Source organism: Schistocerca serialis, chromosome 1, assembly GCF_023864345.2.
Source record: "Schistocerca serialis cubense isolate TAMUIC-IGC-003099 chromosome 1, iqSchSeri2.2, whole genome shotgun sequence".
Taxonomy (NCBI): Eukaryota; Metazoa; Arthropoda; class Insecta; order Orthoptera; family Acrididae; genus Schistocerca; species Schistocerca serialis.
Window position 1 is genome coordinate 389,349,900 of NC_064638.1, and position 16,795 is coordinate 389,366,694.

Sequence of the window (16,795 nt, forward strand, 5' to 3'; positions counted from 1 at the left end):
CACTGAACACTAAGGACTGTCATGGGTATGATGGAGTGCCTAGCAGAATATTGAAGTACTGTGCTGCACATGTTAGCCCTGTACATAGCCATATTTGTAATTTTTACTTTAGGAATGGTCATTTCCTGAACGATTAAAGTACTCACAAGGAAACCTCCCCATCGCACCCCCCTCAGATTTAGTTATAAGTTGGCACAGTGGATAGGCCTTGATAAACTGAACACAGATCAATTGAGAAAACAGGAAGAAGTTGTGTGGAACTGTGAAAAAATAAGCAAAATATACAAACTGAGTAGTCCATGGGCCACATAAGCATCATAATGGACAGTGTGAGCTTAGGAGCGCCGTAGTAGCGTGAGCAGCTGCAGAACGAGAGGTCCTTGGTTCAAGTCTTCCCTCGACTGAAAATTTTACTTTCTTTATTTTTGTATAGTTATTATCTGTCCGTTCGTTCATTGACATCTCTGTTCACTGTAATAAGTTTAGTGTCTGTGTTTTGTGACCGCATTGCAAAACCGTGCGATTAGTAGACGAAAGGACGTGCCTCTCCAATGGGAACAGAAAACATTTGATCGCAAGGTCATAGGTCAACCGATTCCTCCACAGGAAAACACATCTGATATATTCTATACGACACTGGTGACGGCATGTGCGTCACATGTTAGGAATATGTTGTCGATCCACCTAACTTGTACACTTGGCGAATGGGTAAAAAGATTCTTCTACCTTGCCCGATTTAGGTTTTCTTGTGGATGTGATAATCACTCCCAAAAAAGTGATCAAAACATAAGAGTTTGTCACATAAACTGAAAATAACAAATTAAACTTTTCACTCGATGGAAGATTTGAACCAAGGACCTTTCGTTCCGTAGCTGCTCACGTTACCACGAGACCACGGCACTCCTGCGTTCCCATCGTCCTTAATGTTGCCTATCTTCCGTTGAACTACTCAGTTTGTATATTTTGCTTATTTTTTCACAGTTCCATGCAACTTCTTCCTGTTTTCGCAATTGATATGTGTTCAGTTTTTCAAGGCCTATCCACTGTGCCAACTTATAACTAAATCTGAGGGGGGTGCGATGGGGAGGTTCCCTTGTCAGCAGTAAAGTCGCTTTATGAAAAGGGAGAAAGGGATAATGTAGACAATTTTAGACCTATTTCTATGTCATCAGTATTTGCTAAAGTTATTGAAAGGCTGTGTAAGTAAGGATAATAGATCATTTTATATTACATAATTTGCTATTAAATTTACAGTTCGGCTTCAGAAGTCACTTAACAACTGAAAATGCTATATTCTCTTTTCTCTGTGATGTACTGGATGGGTTAAACAAAAGGTTTTGAATGCTAGGCATATTTTTTGATTTACTAAGGCGTTTGATTGTGTTGATCACAAAACATTACTCCAGAAGTTGGACCATTATGGAATACAATTGGTTCACCTCTTACTTTAATAACAGACAGCAAATGGTCATTATTGATAACAGCTGTGATGGGTTTGAATGAGGTACGGTCAATTGGGGCTTGCCCCAGGAATCAGTGTTGGGGCCACTCATGTTCCTTATTTATATAAATGATGTGCCCTCTAGTATTATGGGTAACTCTGAAATATTTCTGTTTGCTGATGACACTAGCTTGGTAGTAAAGGATGTTGTGTGCAACATTGACTCTGTTTCAGATAGTGCAGTTCATGATATAACTTCATGGCTTGTAGAAAATAAACTAATGCTGAATCACAGTAAGACAGTTCTTACTGTTTCTAACGCACAATTCAACAAAACCTGACGCTTTAATTTCACAGAATGGGCATATGATTAGTGAAACTGAACATTTCGAATTTCTAGGTGTTCCGATACATAGTAAACTGTTATGGAAAGCTCACGTTCAGGATCTTGTTCTGAGACTTAATACTGCCATTTTTAATATTTGAATGGTATCTGAAGTGATCATTTGACACAAAAATTAGTCTACTTTGCTTATTTTCATTCGCTTATGTCGTATGGCACGAGTATTATATTTTGGGGTAACTCTTCCCATTCTAAAAGGATATTTTTGGCTCAGAAATGGGCGGTTCGGGTAATAAGTGGTGTAAGTTCACGAACTTCTTGTCGACCCCTGTTCACTAGTCTGGGTATTTTGACATTGGCCTCTTAATATATGTATTCTTTACTGTCCTTCCTTGTTAACAATATCAGCTTGTTCCGAAGAATAAGCAGCTTTCACTCAGTTAATACTCGGCAAAAATCTAACCTGCATTTGGATTGGACTTCCTTAACTCTTGTGCAGAAAGGTGTGCAGTATACTACTGCATCCATTTTTAAAATAAACTAAGGCAAGAATTCAAAAATCTTAGCTGTAATCCACATACTTTCAGATCAAAACTGAAGAGTTTCCTCATGGGTCACTCCTTCTATTCTGGTGAGGAGTTCCTCAAAACTTAAGCTGATTGTTATGTTATATTGTTGATTGTGTTTACTTAAACTTATGACTTGACTTTTCATGGGATCATTAACATTTATTTTTATCTGTTATTACTTTTATGTTGTAATTTCATGTACTGACTCGTTCCATGACCTTGGAGATTTGCTCCTCAATTTTGTGCTACAGAACTTGACGTATAAATAAATAAATAAATAAATAAAAAATACAATACCTGCTATCAGAAGTTGATCACACTCTGTTTGCACCACAAGCAGCTTCTCTGGAGGCAGACACGATGGGCAGAAAATGATGGGTTGACCTTTTGTCATGGGAATATGGTGTAGAGTATTGCATGAGGATTTCGTGGTGGCACAGGCATATTTGGTGAGTGCTGGAGAGTCTTCAGACAGGTTATAAAAAAGTTGCTCCTCAGATAATGCTATGATATCGCTGACAGTACACAAATCATCAAAAGTCAGGGGTTTCTTCTTGCGCGACACACATGTTGTGGGTACAGAATTGCATCAGTTACTCCGGCATGGATATCACGGTAGAGGTGCCAGACATCTTGTTGCAGAAAGCCATGGGCAAACTACACTGCACTTAACCTGCCATGGTAGACAGCAACCTTTCTGTGGTTACTGGTTGATCATGTCAGGCATATGTCAACAGTTGTGTAAAAAGTCTGTTTCAATTATAGGACGAGGCATGTCCGCAATCACAAAAGTCCTAGTGGGGTGGAAGTTTGACTCCAGGTGTAACACTAACAGTTCTTCGTCGTAGATAGTGATTCTCACATTCTGTGTGGTTGCTGTCAGCGTGTCACCAGTCATTCTTGGGGACACTGATTTCTCAACTTGTATCACTAAGAAACTCTAAATGATTAATGGAAAATCTCGTATAAAGATGTGAAACAAATACTAACAAAGAGATAGAGGGGCTGGCCAGTACTTACCTCAGCTCAGTACAGCCGATAGATACACAAAAAACAGAACCAAAAATTTATGTTCCTAGCTTTCGGAACAAATGTTCCTTCATCAGGGAGGAGAGAGGGGAAAGAAGGGAAGAAGGGAAAGTAGATTCAGTTACTCACAACCCAGGTTATGAAGCAACAGGGAAAGGAAAACAGGGAGGGTAGCAAGGATGGAGGCATGGTTGTCAGAGGGAAGCCAAAGATATTCTACTGTAAGTACTGTGTCAGCTTCAAACCAAAGAGGATGCATACAGAAGTAATGAGGTATATAGTATAAAGATAAACACAACTATGTAGGATGAAAAGATGCGTGAATGGCTAAAGAGGAAAGGGAAAGAGGATAAGACTGAAGAGTAAATGGGAGTGAGGTTGTTTAACGTAGGTTCAGTCCAGGGGAATGGCGGGATGAAAGGATGTGTTGGAGTGCAAGTTCCCATCTCCGCAGTTCAGAGGGACTGGTGTTGGGTGGGAGAAGCCAAATGGCACATACGGTGTAGCAGGTTCCTAGGTCCCTAGAATTATGCTGGAGGGCATGCTCCGCTACTGGGTATTGGACATCTCCTAGGCGGACAGTTCGTCTGTGTCCGTTCATGCGCTCAGCCAGTTTAGTTGTTGTCATACAGATGTAAAAGGCTGTGCAGTGCAGGCATGTCAGTTGATAAATGACATGTGTAGTTTCACATGTGGCCCTGCCTTGAATTGTGTATGTTTTACCAGTAGCGGGGCTGGAGTAGGTGGTTGTGGGGGGATGCATGGGGCAGGTTTTGCAGCGGGGTCGGTTACAGGGGTAGGAACCGCTGGGTAGAGAAGGTAGTCTGGGAATATTGTAGGGTTTAACAAGGATGTTACGGAGGTTAGGGGGGTGACGAAAGGCAACTCTGGGTGGTGTGGGGAGAATTTTGTCAAGGGATGATCTCATTTCAGGGGTTGACTTGAGAAAGTCATATCCCTGGCGGAGTAATTTGTTGATGTTTTCGAGGCCAGGATAACATTGGGTGACAAGGGGGATGCTTCTGTGTGGTCTGGGGATAGGAACATTGTTGTTGGACGGGGAGGAATGTATTGCTCGGGAGATCTGTTTGTGGACAAGGTCTGCAGGATAGTTGCGGGAGAGGAAAGCACTGGTTAGGTTATTGGTGTAATTGTTGAGGGATTCGTCACTGGAGCAGATACGTTTGCCATGAATACCTAGGCTGTAGGGAAGGGAGTGTTTGATGTGGAATGGATGGCAGCTATCAAAGTGAAGGTACTGTTGTTTGTTTGTGGGTTTGTTATGGACAGAGGTGTGGATGTGAGTTTCAACAAGATGAAGGTCAACATCCAGGAAGGTGGCTTGGGTTTTGGAGAAGGACCAGGTGAAATTGAGATTCGAAAAGGAGTTGAGGTTATGGAGGAAATTAAGGAGTGTTTCCTCACCATGAGTCCAGACCACAAAGATGTCATCTATAAACGTATACCAGGCCAGGGGAAGCAGCTGTTGGGTCTCAGGAAAGCCCCCTCCATGCGGCCCATGAAGAGGTTGGCATAGGACGGAGCCATTCTGGTTCCCATGGCCGTTCCCCTGATTTGTTTGTAGGTCTGGCCTTCAAAAGTGAAGTAATTATGGGTGAGGATGAAGTTGGTAAGTGTGATAAGGAACGAGGTTTTTAGAAGATCTTCGGGTGAACGTTGGGAGAGGTAGCGCTCAAGGGCAGAGAGACCATGGGTATGTGGGATGTTTGTGTAAAGGGATGTAGCATCTATGGTGACAAGATAGGTTTCAGGTGGGAGAGGAGTGGGAATGGATTTGAGGCGTTCTAGGAAGTGGTTTGTGTCTTTGATGTAGGACGGGAGTCTGCGGGTGATAGGTTGGAGGTGTTGGTCTACCAGAGCTGAGATACGTTCTGTTGGGGCTTTGAAGCCTGCCACAATGGGACGGCCAGGATGGTTCTCTTTGTGGATTTTGGGTAATAGGTAGAAGGTAGGGGTAAGTGGCTCAGGTGGAGTGAGTAAGTCTATGGAAGCCGTTGTGAGGCCTTGTGAGGGACCTTGGATTTTTAGGATTTTCTGCAGCTCAGTCTGGATGGAGGGAATGGGATCCTGGGTAACAGCTTTGTAGGTTGAGGTGTCGGAGAGTTGACGCAGTCCTTCTGCCACATACTCCACACGGTCAAGTACGACAGTTGCGGAGCCTTTATCCGCCGGGAGGATGACACTAGAGCGGTCTATTTTCAGCTCCTTAATGGCACCGGATTCAGCTGGGGTGATGTTGGGGGTTGTCGGGACGTTCTTCAAGAAGGACTGGGAGGCAACACTGGATGTGAGGAATTCCTGAAATGTCTGCAAGGGATGGTTTTGGGGGAGGGGAGCAGGATCCCTTTGAGAAGGCGGTCGGAACTGTTCTAGACAGGGTTCAACACTGGGTCTAGTATTTGGGGGCTGTGTTTGGGTAGTGAAGTGATATTTCCAGTTGAGGTTCCGGGTGAATGAGAGGAGATCTTTAACTAGGGCAGTGTGGTTGAATTTAGGCGTGGGGCTAAAGGTTAAGCCTTTTGATAGAACAGATGTCTCTGGAGGAGAGAGGGATCTGGATGAGAGGTTTAGAACTGAATTGGGACTGGTGATATGTGGCATTTGACTGTGGTTATAGTTGAGATTTGGTTTGTGTGGGGTATGTGCTGGGATGGGGAGATTGAGTAGGGTGGCTATGCTAGGTTTGTTGGCTATGAGGGGGTTTTGTTGAAGGTTCTGTTGTGGTTGGTGTTTGTGAGGGATAGGGAGGGGGCCCCACTTCTTAGGTGTTGCACTAGCACTATGGATAGTTTTTTCATGTGGTGTGTGGCATGGAACTCAAGTTTGCAGCTGGCTTCTAGGATGATGTTCCTGAGTGTGTTCTCCAAGGAAGGGTTTGAGAGGTGGAGGACTTTGAAGAGAGATAGGAGCTGTTGGGAGTGGTGGTTACATGAAGTAGTGTAGAGATTCAGGACAAGTTGGGTAAGAGCTAAGGATTGAAGGTTCTGGAAGTCCAGGAGAGACTGGTGGAAGGAGGAATTGCTCCCAGAGATGGGAACTTTTAAGGTAAGTCCTTTAGGGGTAATTCCAAAGGTTAAGCAGGACCGGAGGAAAAGTATGTGGGACTGCAGTTTGGCTACGATGAATACATGTTTCCGGAATGAATGTAAATAATGTGGTATAGGATTAGGGTACATAGTGGGTAACTGGTGGGTAGGGAAATTAAATAACTAAAGTTAAAATAGTAATCATAAGAAGGAATAAAACACGGAGGGAAGGACGAGAAAGAAAGAAATTGTGTTGGTAATGTTCAATACCAAAGGAAGACCACTATATAAGAAAAATACGGAAAAAGTTGACCATACCAAGCAAGTATGTCCAGATCAGGGGAAAAGAACACACGTTGCTCAAAAACAGAGATAGCGAGTGCCGCAAAAGAGATCGCGCGTGCCGCAAAAGAGATCGCGCGTGCCGCAAAAGAGATCGCGCGTGCCGCAAAAGAGATCGCGCGTGCCGCAAAAGAGATCGCGCGTGCCGCAAAAGAGATCGCGCGTGCCGCAAAAGAGATCGCGCGTGCCGCAAAAGAGATCGCGCGTGCCGCAAAAGAGATCGCGCGTGCCGCAAAAGAGATCGCGCGTGCCGCAAAAGAGATCGCGCGTCCCGCAAAAAAGATTGCGCGTCCCGCAAAAAAGATCGCGTGTGGCGCAGAAATGTCCCAAAAAAATTTTCCTGTGGCAGAGAAAGATAGCCAATGGCACAAAAATATTGCCAGCAACACAAAATCGACGGAAATGGATGATACTAGTAGGTGTGGAAGAGATTGTTGGCAGTGATGGTTGGCTGGAAAACAGCGCATAACGAACGTTAAAACTATGGAATGTTAAATAAATAAATCAATAAACAAACAAAAAAAAGAGAAGTGGACTATAAACGGAACAAGATAATAGGAGGAAGATGAAACTAACACAGTTGGTGACGAAAATATTTATTCATGTATATATAAAACACTGAAGAAGAGAAAGTGTTAAGATGTCAGATGTAAGTGATAGCTAACAAAAGGGACAAAACAATGAAGGATGTGGACCATATAGGTGATCTAAATGATTAATGGAAAATCTCATATAAAGATGTGAAACAAATACTAACAAAGAGATAGAGGGGCTGGCCAGTACTTACCTCAGCTCAGTACAGCCGATAGATACACAAAAAACAGAACCAAAAATTTACGTTTCTAGCTTTCGGAACAAATGTTCCTTCATCAGGGAGGAGAGAGGGGAAAGAAGGGAAGAAGGGAAAGTAGATTCAGTTACTCACAACCCAGGTTATGAAGCAACAGGGAAAAGAAAACAGGGAGGGTAGCAAGGATGGAGGCATGGTTGTCAGAGGGAAGCCAAAGATATTCTACTGTAAGTACTGTGCCAGCTTCAAACCAAAGAGGATGCATACAGAAGTAAAGAGGTATATAGTATAAAGATAAACACAACTATGTAGGATGAAAAGATGCGTGAATGGCTAAAGAGGAAAGGGAAAGAGGAGAAGACTGAAGAGTAAATGGGAGTGAGGTGGTTTAACGTAGGTTCAGTCCAGGGGGATGGCGGGATGAAAGGATGTGTTGGAGTGCAAGTTCCCATCTCCGCAGTTCAGAGGGACTGGTGTTGGGTGGGAGAAGCCAAATGGCACATACAGTGCAGCAGGTTCCTAGGTCCCTAGAATTATGCTGGAGGGCATGCTCCGTTACTGGGTATTGGACATCTCCTAGGCGGACAGTTCGTCTGTGTCCATTCATGCGCTCAGCCAGTTTAGTTGTTGTCATACCGATGTAAAAGGCTGTGCAGTGCAGGCATGTCAGTTGATAAATGACGTGTGTAGTTTCACATGTGGCCCTGCCTTGAATTGTGTATGTTCTACCAGTAGCAGGTCCCTCACAAGGCCTCACAACGGCTTCCATAGACTTACTCACTCCACCTGAGCCACGTACCCCTACCTTCTACCTATTACCCAAAATCCACAAAGAGAACCATCCTGGCCGTCCCATTGTGGCAGGCTTCAAAGCCCCAACAGAACGTATCTCAGCTCTGGTAGACCAACACCTCCAACCTATCACCCGCAGACTCCCATCCTACATCAAAGACACAAACCACTTCCTAGAACGCCTCAAATCCATTCCCACTCCTCTCCCACCTGAAACCTTTCTTGTCACCATAGATGCTACATCCCTTTACACAAACATCCCACATACCCATGGTCTCTCTGCCCTTGAGCGCTACCTCTCCCAACGTCCACCCAAAGATCTTCCAAAAACCTCGTTCCTTATCACACTTACCAACTTCATCCTCACCCATAATTACTTCGCTTTTGAAGGCCAGACCTACAAACAAATCAGGGGAACGGCCATGGGAATCAGGATGGCTCCGTCCTATGCCAACCTCTTCAGGGGCCGCATGGAGGAGGCTTTCCTGAAGACCCAACAGCTGCTTCCCCTGGGCTGGTATAGGTTTATAGATGACATCTTTGTGGTCTGGACTCATGGTGAAGAAACACTCCTTAATTTCCTCCATACCCTCAACTCCTTTTAGAATCTGAATTTCACCTGGTCCTTCTCCAAAACCCAAGCCACCTTCCTGGATGTTGACCTTCATCTTGTTGAAGCTCACATCCACACCTCTGTCCATATCAAACCCACAAACAAACAACAGTACCTTCACTTTGATGACTGCCATCCATTCCACATCAAACCCACCCTTCCCTACAGCCTAGGTATTCATGGCAAACGTATCTGCTCCAGTGACGAATCCCTCAACAATTACACCAATAACCTAACCAGTGCTTTCCTCTCCCGCAACTATCCTGCAGACCTTGTCCACAAACAGATCTCCCGAGCAATACATTCCTCCCCGTCCAACAACAATGTTCCTATCCCCAGACCACACAGAAGCATCTCCCTTGTCACCCAATGTTATCCTGGCCTCGAAAACATCAACAAATTACTCCGCCAGGGATATGACTTTCTCAAGTCAACCCCTGAAATGAGATCATCCCTTGACAAAATTCTCCCCACACCACCCAGAGTTGCCTTTCGTCACCCCCCTAACCTCCGTAACATCCTTGTTAAACCCTACAATATTCCCAGACTACCTTCTCTACCCAGCGGTTCCTACCCCTGTAACCGACCCCGCTGCAAAACCTGCCCCATGCATCCCCCCACAACCACCTACTCCAGCCCCGCTACTGGTAAAACACACACAATTCAAGGCAGGGCCACATGTGAAACTACACACGTCATTTATCAACTGACATGCCTGCACTGCGCAGCCTTTTACATCGGTATGACAACAACTAAACTGGCTGAGCGCATGAACGGACACAGATGAACTGTCCGCCTAGGAGATGTCCAATACCCAATAGCGGAGCATGCCCTCCAGCATAATTCTAGGGACCTAGGAACCTGCTACACTGTATGTGCCGTTTGGCTTCTCCCACCCAACACCAGTCCCTCTGAACTGCGGAGATGGGAACTTGCACTCCAACACATCCTTTCATCCCGCCATCCCCCTGGACTGAACCTACGTTAAACCACCTCACTCCCATTTACTCTTCAGTCTTCTCCTCTTTCCCTTTCCTCTTTAGCCATTCACGCGTCTTTTCATCCTACATAGTTGTGTTTATCTTTATACTATATACCTCTTTAGTTCTGTATGCATCCTCTTTGGTTTGAAGCTGGCACAGTACTTACAGTAGAATATCTTTGGCTTCCCTCTGACAACCATGCCTCCATCCTTGCTACCCTCCCTGTTTTCCTTTCCCTGTTGCTTCATAACCTGGGTTGTGAGTAACTGAATCTACTTTCCCTTCTTCCCTTCTTTCCCCTCTCTCCTCCCTGATGAAGGAACATTTGTTCCGAAAGCTAGGAACGTAAATTTTTGGTTCTGTTTTTTGTGTATCTATCGGCTGTACTGAGCTGAGGTAAGTACTGGCTAGCCCCTCTATCTCTTTGTTAGTATTTGTTTCACTAAGAAACTCTTCAGTTGATGACTGGTCCTACTTGAACAATCAGTATGATCAGTTGACTGCAGATAAAGTGGTACTGTGTGGGATGAAATTTTTCTGTTTTATCCAACTGCATCTTTGTAACTTGAGTTTTGCCTCTTGTGCTGCTAGCTGCTCCATGTTGGGTTTGGTTGATGCGTTTTGCCCATTGTTGATTATTGTACACACAGAAACATGACTTAAGCTGTTTGCAATGGTTTTTACCTTCATTGCTGAGACTTCCAATGGCAAGTCTGAGCTGCAATGACAGCATGGATATTGGCTGGAAGTTTCAAAGCTACAATACATGTAGGGTTCCAGGCCTGCTAATGTATGTAGAACTTTGAGTATTTGTGACGGAGTCTTGTCACCCATCTTTTCACCTGCTAAATTTTTTTTGCAGCCGCATCTCTGGTGACAGTATGTGATGCTGCATGAGAGCTTCCTTTAGCACAGTGTAACTAAATACAGATGTGAACTCACAATATTAAATCTATCAGTGTTATTGGACACATGATACTGTTGAAGTATGCATTCAGATTGCGTAAACCTGATGTGGATTAATGTCGGCCAGAACGCGAGAATGTTAACATTGCCATGTCATGCATATGTACTTGCACATTGTGCATTTTCACCTGTCGTTCTATTTTGCAGTATTACAAATTTGTAGTGGGATTTACTGTTATGTATCAGTTCCTGTAACTCCTCGTCAGAACACCTATGTTGGTGCATATACTTGAATAATTTCAATGCAGTATCTTTGTTCATTTTTCAAATAGGTCTCAATATTCTTTCTGAGATTCTTTTAATATTTGTAATAGTGTTTTTTATTTTCTCATTTACAATAAAGTCTACATCTGAATTTCCCCTCCCCCTGCTATTTTCATCTGCAGTAAAATGTATGTCCTGATTTTAAATCTGTTTTGTCCTCACTTTATTGTTTCAATTCTGATAGCATAGCATATCCCATTTGTTCTTGTTTAACTCCTTCTGCAGCTCAACTAATCTATCCTTTGAACTACAAGTTTTGTGGGTTATTTTCCCCAAATAAAAGTGTATACAATCAATTTGGTTTCTAATAAACTTGTTATCAGTTAATTGTGTGTCCCATGGTTTGGAGCTATTGCTAGAGTTATCTGTTTACAACTCTCAATATTCTTTCAGTGGTGCTGTAATACTGATGTTCCAGAAATTGAAATATTGTAGTCCTAACCCTACCGAAGGCACTCAAGCAAATCATCACAGACTAAAAAGTTTGAAGAGCCGTATGAACACTGTTAAAAACTTTGACAGAACTATGCTAAGAGTAGTCTCAACCTCGCTACGAGTTTTTCTAAATCTTACAACTTGGGCTCAACACAACGACCTCGTGTGCTGATTGTGTATCAACAGGGCCTCAAGTCTCCAGAAAATGTCATTTAGCTGTGGGTCAGTCTTCGCATTACCTATAAAATATTTTTCCTGGAGAAAAGCAGACAGGTTAGGCTGGTGAACAACCCATTCACATTTGTTCCCTGTAATGCAGTACATCCAAGATTGTTGCCTTAAGGTCTAATATCAATATAGCTTGAAAATTTGTACTGAGTCTCAGGATCTATCCTGGTTTCTTCCCTTATTCATCACATAGCTGTAATTGACAGCTATGCTCCTAGCTGCTTTAGCTACTTGTAGCATCTTCAATAGGTTTTCCTATAATACATGAATATACACTAACTTACTAAAACATCCAAAGTAGAGACAAGAGAAGAGTATCAAGCAAGAAAGAAAGAAGCAAAAAGAGTGGTGGCAGAGGAGAGAAGAAAGCGGATGGAACAGTGGACCAGAAGGATGGAGGAGGGTAGTGAAGGTTCAAAAAAGGTGTTATATGGGATGATTACAAGTAAGAAGAATGGTACAACAGATTATGCCTGAATGGTGAACAAAAGTGGCCAATATGTAGAGAATAAGGAGGAACTCAAGAATATGTGGAAGGAGTATTTTGAAGAACTCCTGAACCCGAATGGAGACCTGGATGATGAGGAACAAGCTGGGGAGAAAAAGAGGAGGAACAGCAAATAGAAAAAGACCTTACATGGGGAGAAGTGGAAGAGACATTGAGCAAGATGAAGGGAGGGAAGTCACCAGGTCTAGATGAGCTAAGTGTGGAGACAGTGAGAGCAGCAGGCGAGGTGAGGATACAATGCTTATATCGGGTAATGAAAATTGTGTGGAGAAAGATGATGATCCCAGAAGACTGGAAATAGGGAATAGATGATGATCCCAGAAGACTGGAAGAAGGGAATAGATGATGATCCCAGAAGACTGGAAGAAGAGAATAGAAGATGATCCCAGAAGACTGGGTGAAGGGAATAATTGTCCCGATCTTTAAGAAGGGAAATTGAAAAGAGTGCAAGAACTATCGGGGGACAACACTGCTGACTCATCGTGCAAATATTTTTGAGAAAATTTTGGAAGCACGAATTCAGGCAAAATTAGAAGGAGGGATGAGAGAAGAGCAACATGGCTTCAGAACAGGGAGCTCCATGGTGGATATAATTTTTGTTGTAAGACAACTGCAGGAACAGCATTATGAATATGGAATAGATCTACTAATTATCTTCCAGGACATTGAAAAAGCATATGATAGTCTACGTAGAAGCAATGTGTCAAAAGCCTTGGAGAACAGAGGAGTAGCAAAACAGATTATTTGGAGGATAAGGGAAATGTACCATGGAAGTGTGAGCTGTGTGAAAGTGGGAGGAGAGAGAGATCAGCTTGGATTGAACAGAAGAATGGTTTGAGGCACAGAAGTGCACTTTCACCATTACCCTTCATTGTAGTGATGGATGATATAATGAGTACAATGGCACAAGTAATTGGTGAATGAAAGATGAAAGCTATAATGTTTGCAGGTGATCTGATGATTTGGAGGAATAAGGAGGAGGAAGTACAAGAGCAGTTGCACATATGGAAACGAACAGTACAAGAATATGGGATGAAATTTAGTATAGGTAAGAGTAAGATGATTAGCACAACAAGAATGAAGCAGGGAGGAACAACTGGAATAACAATTGGTGGGGAACGATTGAGGAGAATGGAGAATTTCAAGTACCTAGGAAGCCAGATACAGGAAGATGGAAAAAAAAGACATAGAAATAAACAAAGGGGGGAGAAAAGCAGAAGCATTTCGGAAGAGTGTCAGAAGCCTGATATGGAGCTAGCATGTACCCCAAATCAGTAAAAAGGTTATATACCGGTCATATGATGTCCCAATACTGACATATGCATCCAAAACCAGTGTTATGAAAGGAAGAGAGAAAAGCAAAGTACACGCTAGTGATGTGAAATTCTTGAGGATATTTATAACTGCTATAGTCATTAATGTCAGTGCATTAGCATTCTCTGCCACCCATGAAGAGAGACATGGAGATCAAGCTTAATCAGTTGTAACATCAACAGCAGGGCATTCATTATACTGTGCTGTAGAGTGTTTCTCATTCGCATCCTTCTGGCCTATTATTTTTTAAAGCCCTTAGCCAATGTGAGAAGTAATTTGGTTCATGCTTGGTAACATTTACGTAGCTGATGTCTTCCTTTCAATAATTTCTCCCTCACTATGATTTAACGTTTTTAAGAGATTTCTTACTGAATGAGAATCGTTTTGCTTCATAAGTGAAATCTCAAATCCAAAATATCTTGCTACATATTCTCGAAACTCCCACACCTTCCACCTCCTTTTTCATTCCTTTTAGTTGCATATTTTGTAGTGAGTGGTTAATTTAGTGTCAAGGACTTAGGAAAGATGGGGTTCAGTTAGATACTGAGGGGATCCTTGTATGCCCACTTGCCCCTGTCCTGTTTTAAGAACCTTATAACTGTTAAAAAAAATTCATTTTTCTTTTGTAACACTGAGAAAAACTAATAATTTGCGGAATTTTATCAGATTAATATGGATGTCATTTGCATATGTATAGCATAAGGCAGTTGTTGGTAAATTCTGGTTTAAGGGGTGTCAGGATGAGGAAGGGTGAGTAAGCCTACTTAACCTACCTATTCATCAATATACATACTCCACAAGCCACCGTATGGCGCATGGCAGAGGGTACCTTGTACCATAACAAGTGTTTCGTTTCCTGTTCGGCATGAAAATAGAGTGAGGCAAATATTCTCTTATCTTAGTAGTCATTATGTGAAAAGTATGTTGATGGCAGGAAAATCATTCTGCAGTCAGCTTCAAAGGTCAATTCTCTAAATTTACTGAACAGTGTTTCATGAAAACATTATCGGCTTATGTCCAGGGATTCCCATTTGAGTTTACAAAGCATCTCTGTATTACTCACATGTTGATCAGACTTACTGGTAACGAATCTAAATTGTTGCCTGTGAATTGCTTCAGTGTTTTCTTTTAATCTGACCTGGGAGAGATCCGAAACACTCAAGAATATGCACCTGATGACAGAGATTGCTGAAGGATAGTTCTGGTGAATCAACACATGATTTTAATACTGTACGAGAAGCACCATCGTGGTCCATAAAATTACTACTTCTTAAGGAGATACTTTGTAATTTCCTGTCTAACTATATATTGTCACCAAGGAATTACCACTTTTGGAGGAGATGTTGATTTTTGTTATCTCCAGTGGAATTTTGTATTTGAGACTAATGCCTGTGAGTGATAATGGTATTTGCTGAAGTGAATTTATGCATGGGTTTTTGGTTGTTTACTGGCAGATGCAATTTGTGTTGCTACAGTGTGGAAATATCAATGAAACTGGTTTTAGTATTCAGTTTTACTTTTTTGAGGATAACCTTGTTATAGATGAAATACAAAAGTAGGAGAAAATTCGATAAAATTAGAGTACTTAATATTTTCTTAAGTGTTATAATGTTGATGCTTATTAGTGATATTTATATTAATTGCTAATATATGTTTCTTTGATGACCTACAGGTTTTGTTGTTATTGGAAGGTAAGGCACACGCATATGTGTTTGCAAGTGCAGGCTGCAAACGTTGGGACACTTGTGCTCCTGAAGCAGTGTTGGTTGCTGCAGGCGGACAGTTGACAGATGTACATGGCCATTCTTACCCATACAATTCCAGCACTCCTCATCAAAACACTGCAGGTGTTCTTGCTACAGCCCCCGGTCAGGATCACAGCTGGTATCTTCGTCGCTTGCCAGATGCAATACGTGCTATGCTCACATAGAATTTCTGTGTTAAAACTGAAGTGCTATTTCCTTGTATTTAGTTTGGTGTGATGGTACATCTTCGGGTGCAAAAGATGAGAACAGATCACTATATATCTTCAGTGAAATGTGTTATATTAATATATCTTATCAATTTTTATCTTTTTAATAACATTTTGAACAATATTTTATTGTTATTATTAAGTATTATATATTATTATCTGTATCATCATAATCATCATCATCATCAACCCTGGAAAAGGAATAGTGTGTATTTTATTACCCACTGAAGTTCAATAAATGAAAGCTGTTGTCTTCTGTATGTGAAATTTTCACAGATTTGTCTTAATGAGATCGCTGTCTCAACTGTTTCCCCTATAATTTTGAAATTATGTAATGTTTATCCTTCTAACTGTTGTGTTATCAGTTTATATTCACATTCAGTATTGTACATTATGTGTTTAATTCCTTGGCACATATGACTGTTTGGAGTAAAGGCTTTCTCCCCCACAGTAAAGTACGTATTTGAAATCCTTGATAATAAAATGTATGACTTATATATTTTTTTAAGTCTCAAACTCAGAATCTCCTGCAGAATTGATTTATCCAGAGAATAGAATATAACGTGAATGGACCTATCACCAAAGATCAAAACATCTTGTGTTAATATTGTGTTGTAGACCAGCCTCAAACACGAACTTCCAAATTCAAGTGTAATAACACTTCTCCAACTGAGTATTGATTTTAAAAGGAAAATATCCAATTTTGAATACTTGTATGATACATAATTTTAATGTTTTATGAAGTTTCATTAAAAGATACACATTCCGGCAGAGTAAAAAGTTCATTCTTCTTTTCCTTGTGCCTTTGTCCCGCATTGGTGCAGGGTCGGCATGGTTGTTAATGGATTCGGCATGTTTAATTTAAGGAGTGGCCAAAGGCTCTTCCCATTATCACCACAGTTCCCCCCACACAGGATGAAAAATGTGTACCCCCAACGGTCAGCATATAGTGTTATTCATGTCAAAGTCAGTGAAAGTATTCTAAATGTTCGCAAATTGTGTAACGGAGGTGGGTCTTGGCTACCACCTAAAAACCAGATCCAGGCTGGCCAGCACACTGACTCTCGTCATTAAATTCTGGGCAGATTTAGTTCTGGTTTGACGCACATCCCTGTCCCCAAAAGGGACACTTCAGCACACATCGCTATCCAGGCAGGTA

At 42.0% G+C, this 16,795-nt stretch overlaps 1 protein-coding gene across 1 annotated transcript in view; it reads left to right on the plus strand.

Moving 5' to 3' along the window:
• LOC126471308 (3'(2'),5'-bisphosphate nucleotidase 1) overlaps positions 1 to 16,131 on the plus strand; it is a 58,706-nt gene extending 42,575 nt beyond the window's left edge. Inside the window, exon 5 of the mRNA XM_050099431.1 lies at positions 15,337 to 16,131. Coding sequence (XP_049955388.1) covers positions 15,337 to 15,594 — 258 coding nt within the window. The 3' untranslated portion in view covers positions 15,595 to 16,131. The remainder of the gene's footprint in view (positions 1 to 15,336) is intronic.
• Positions 16,132 to 16,795: the final 664 nt, after the last annotated feature.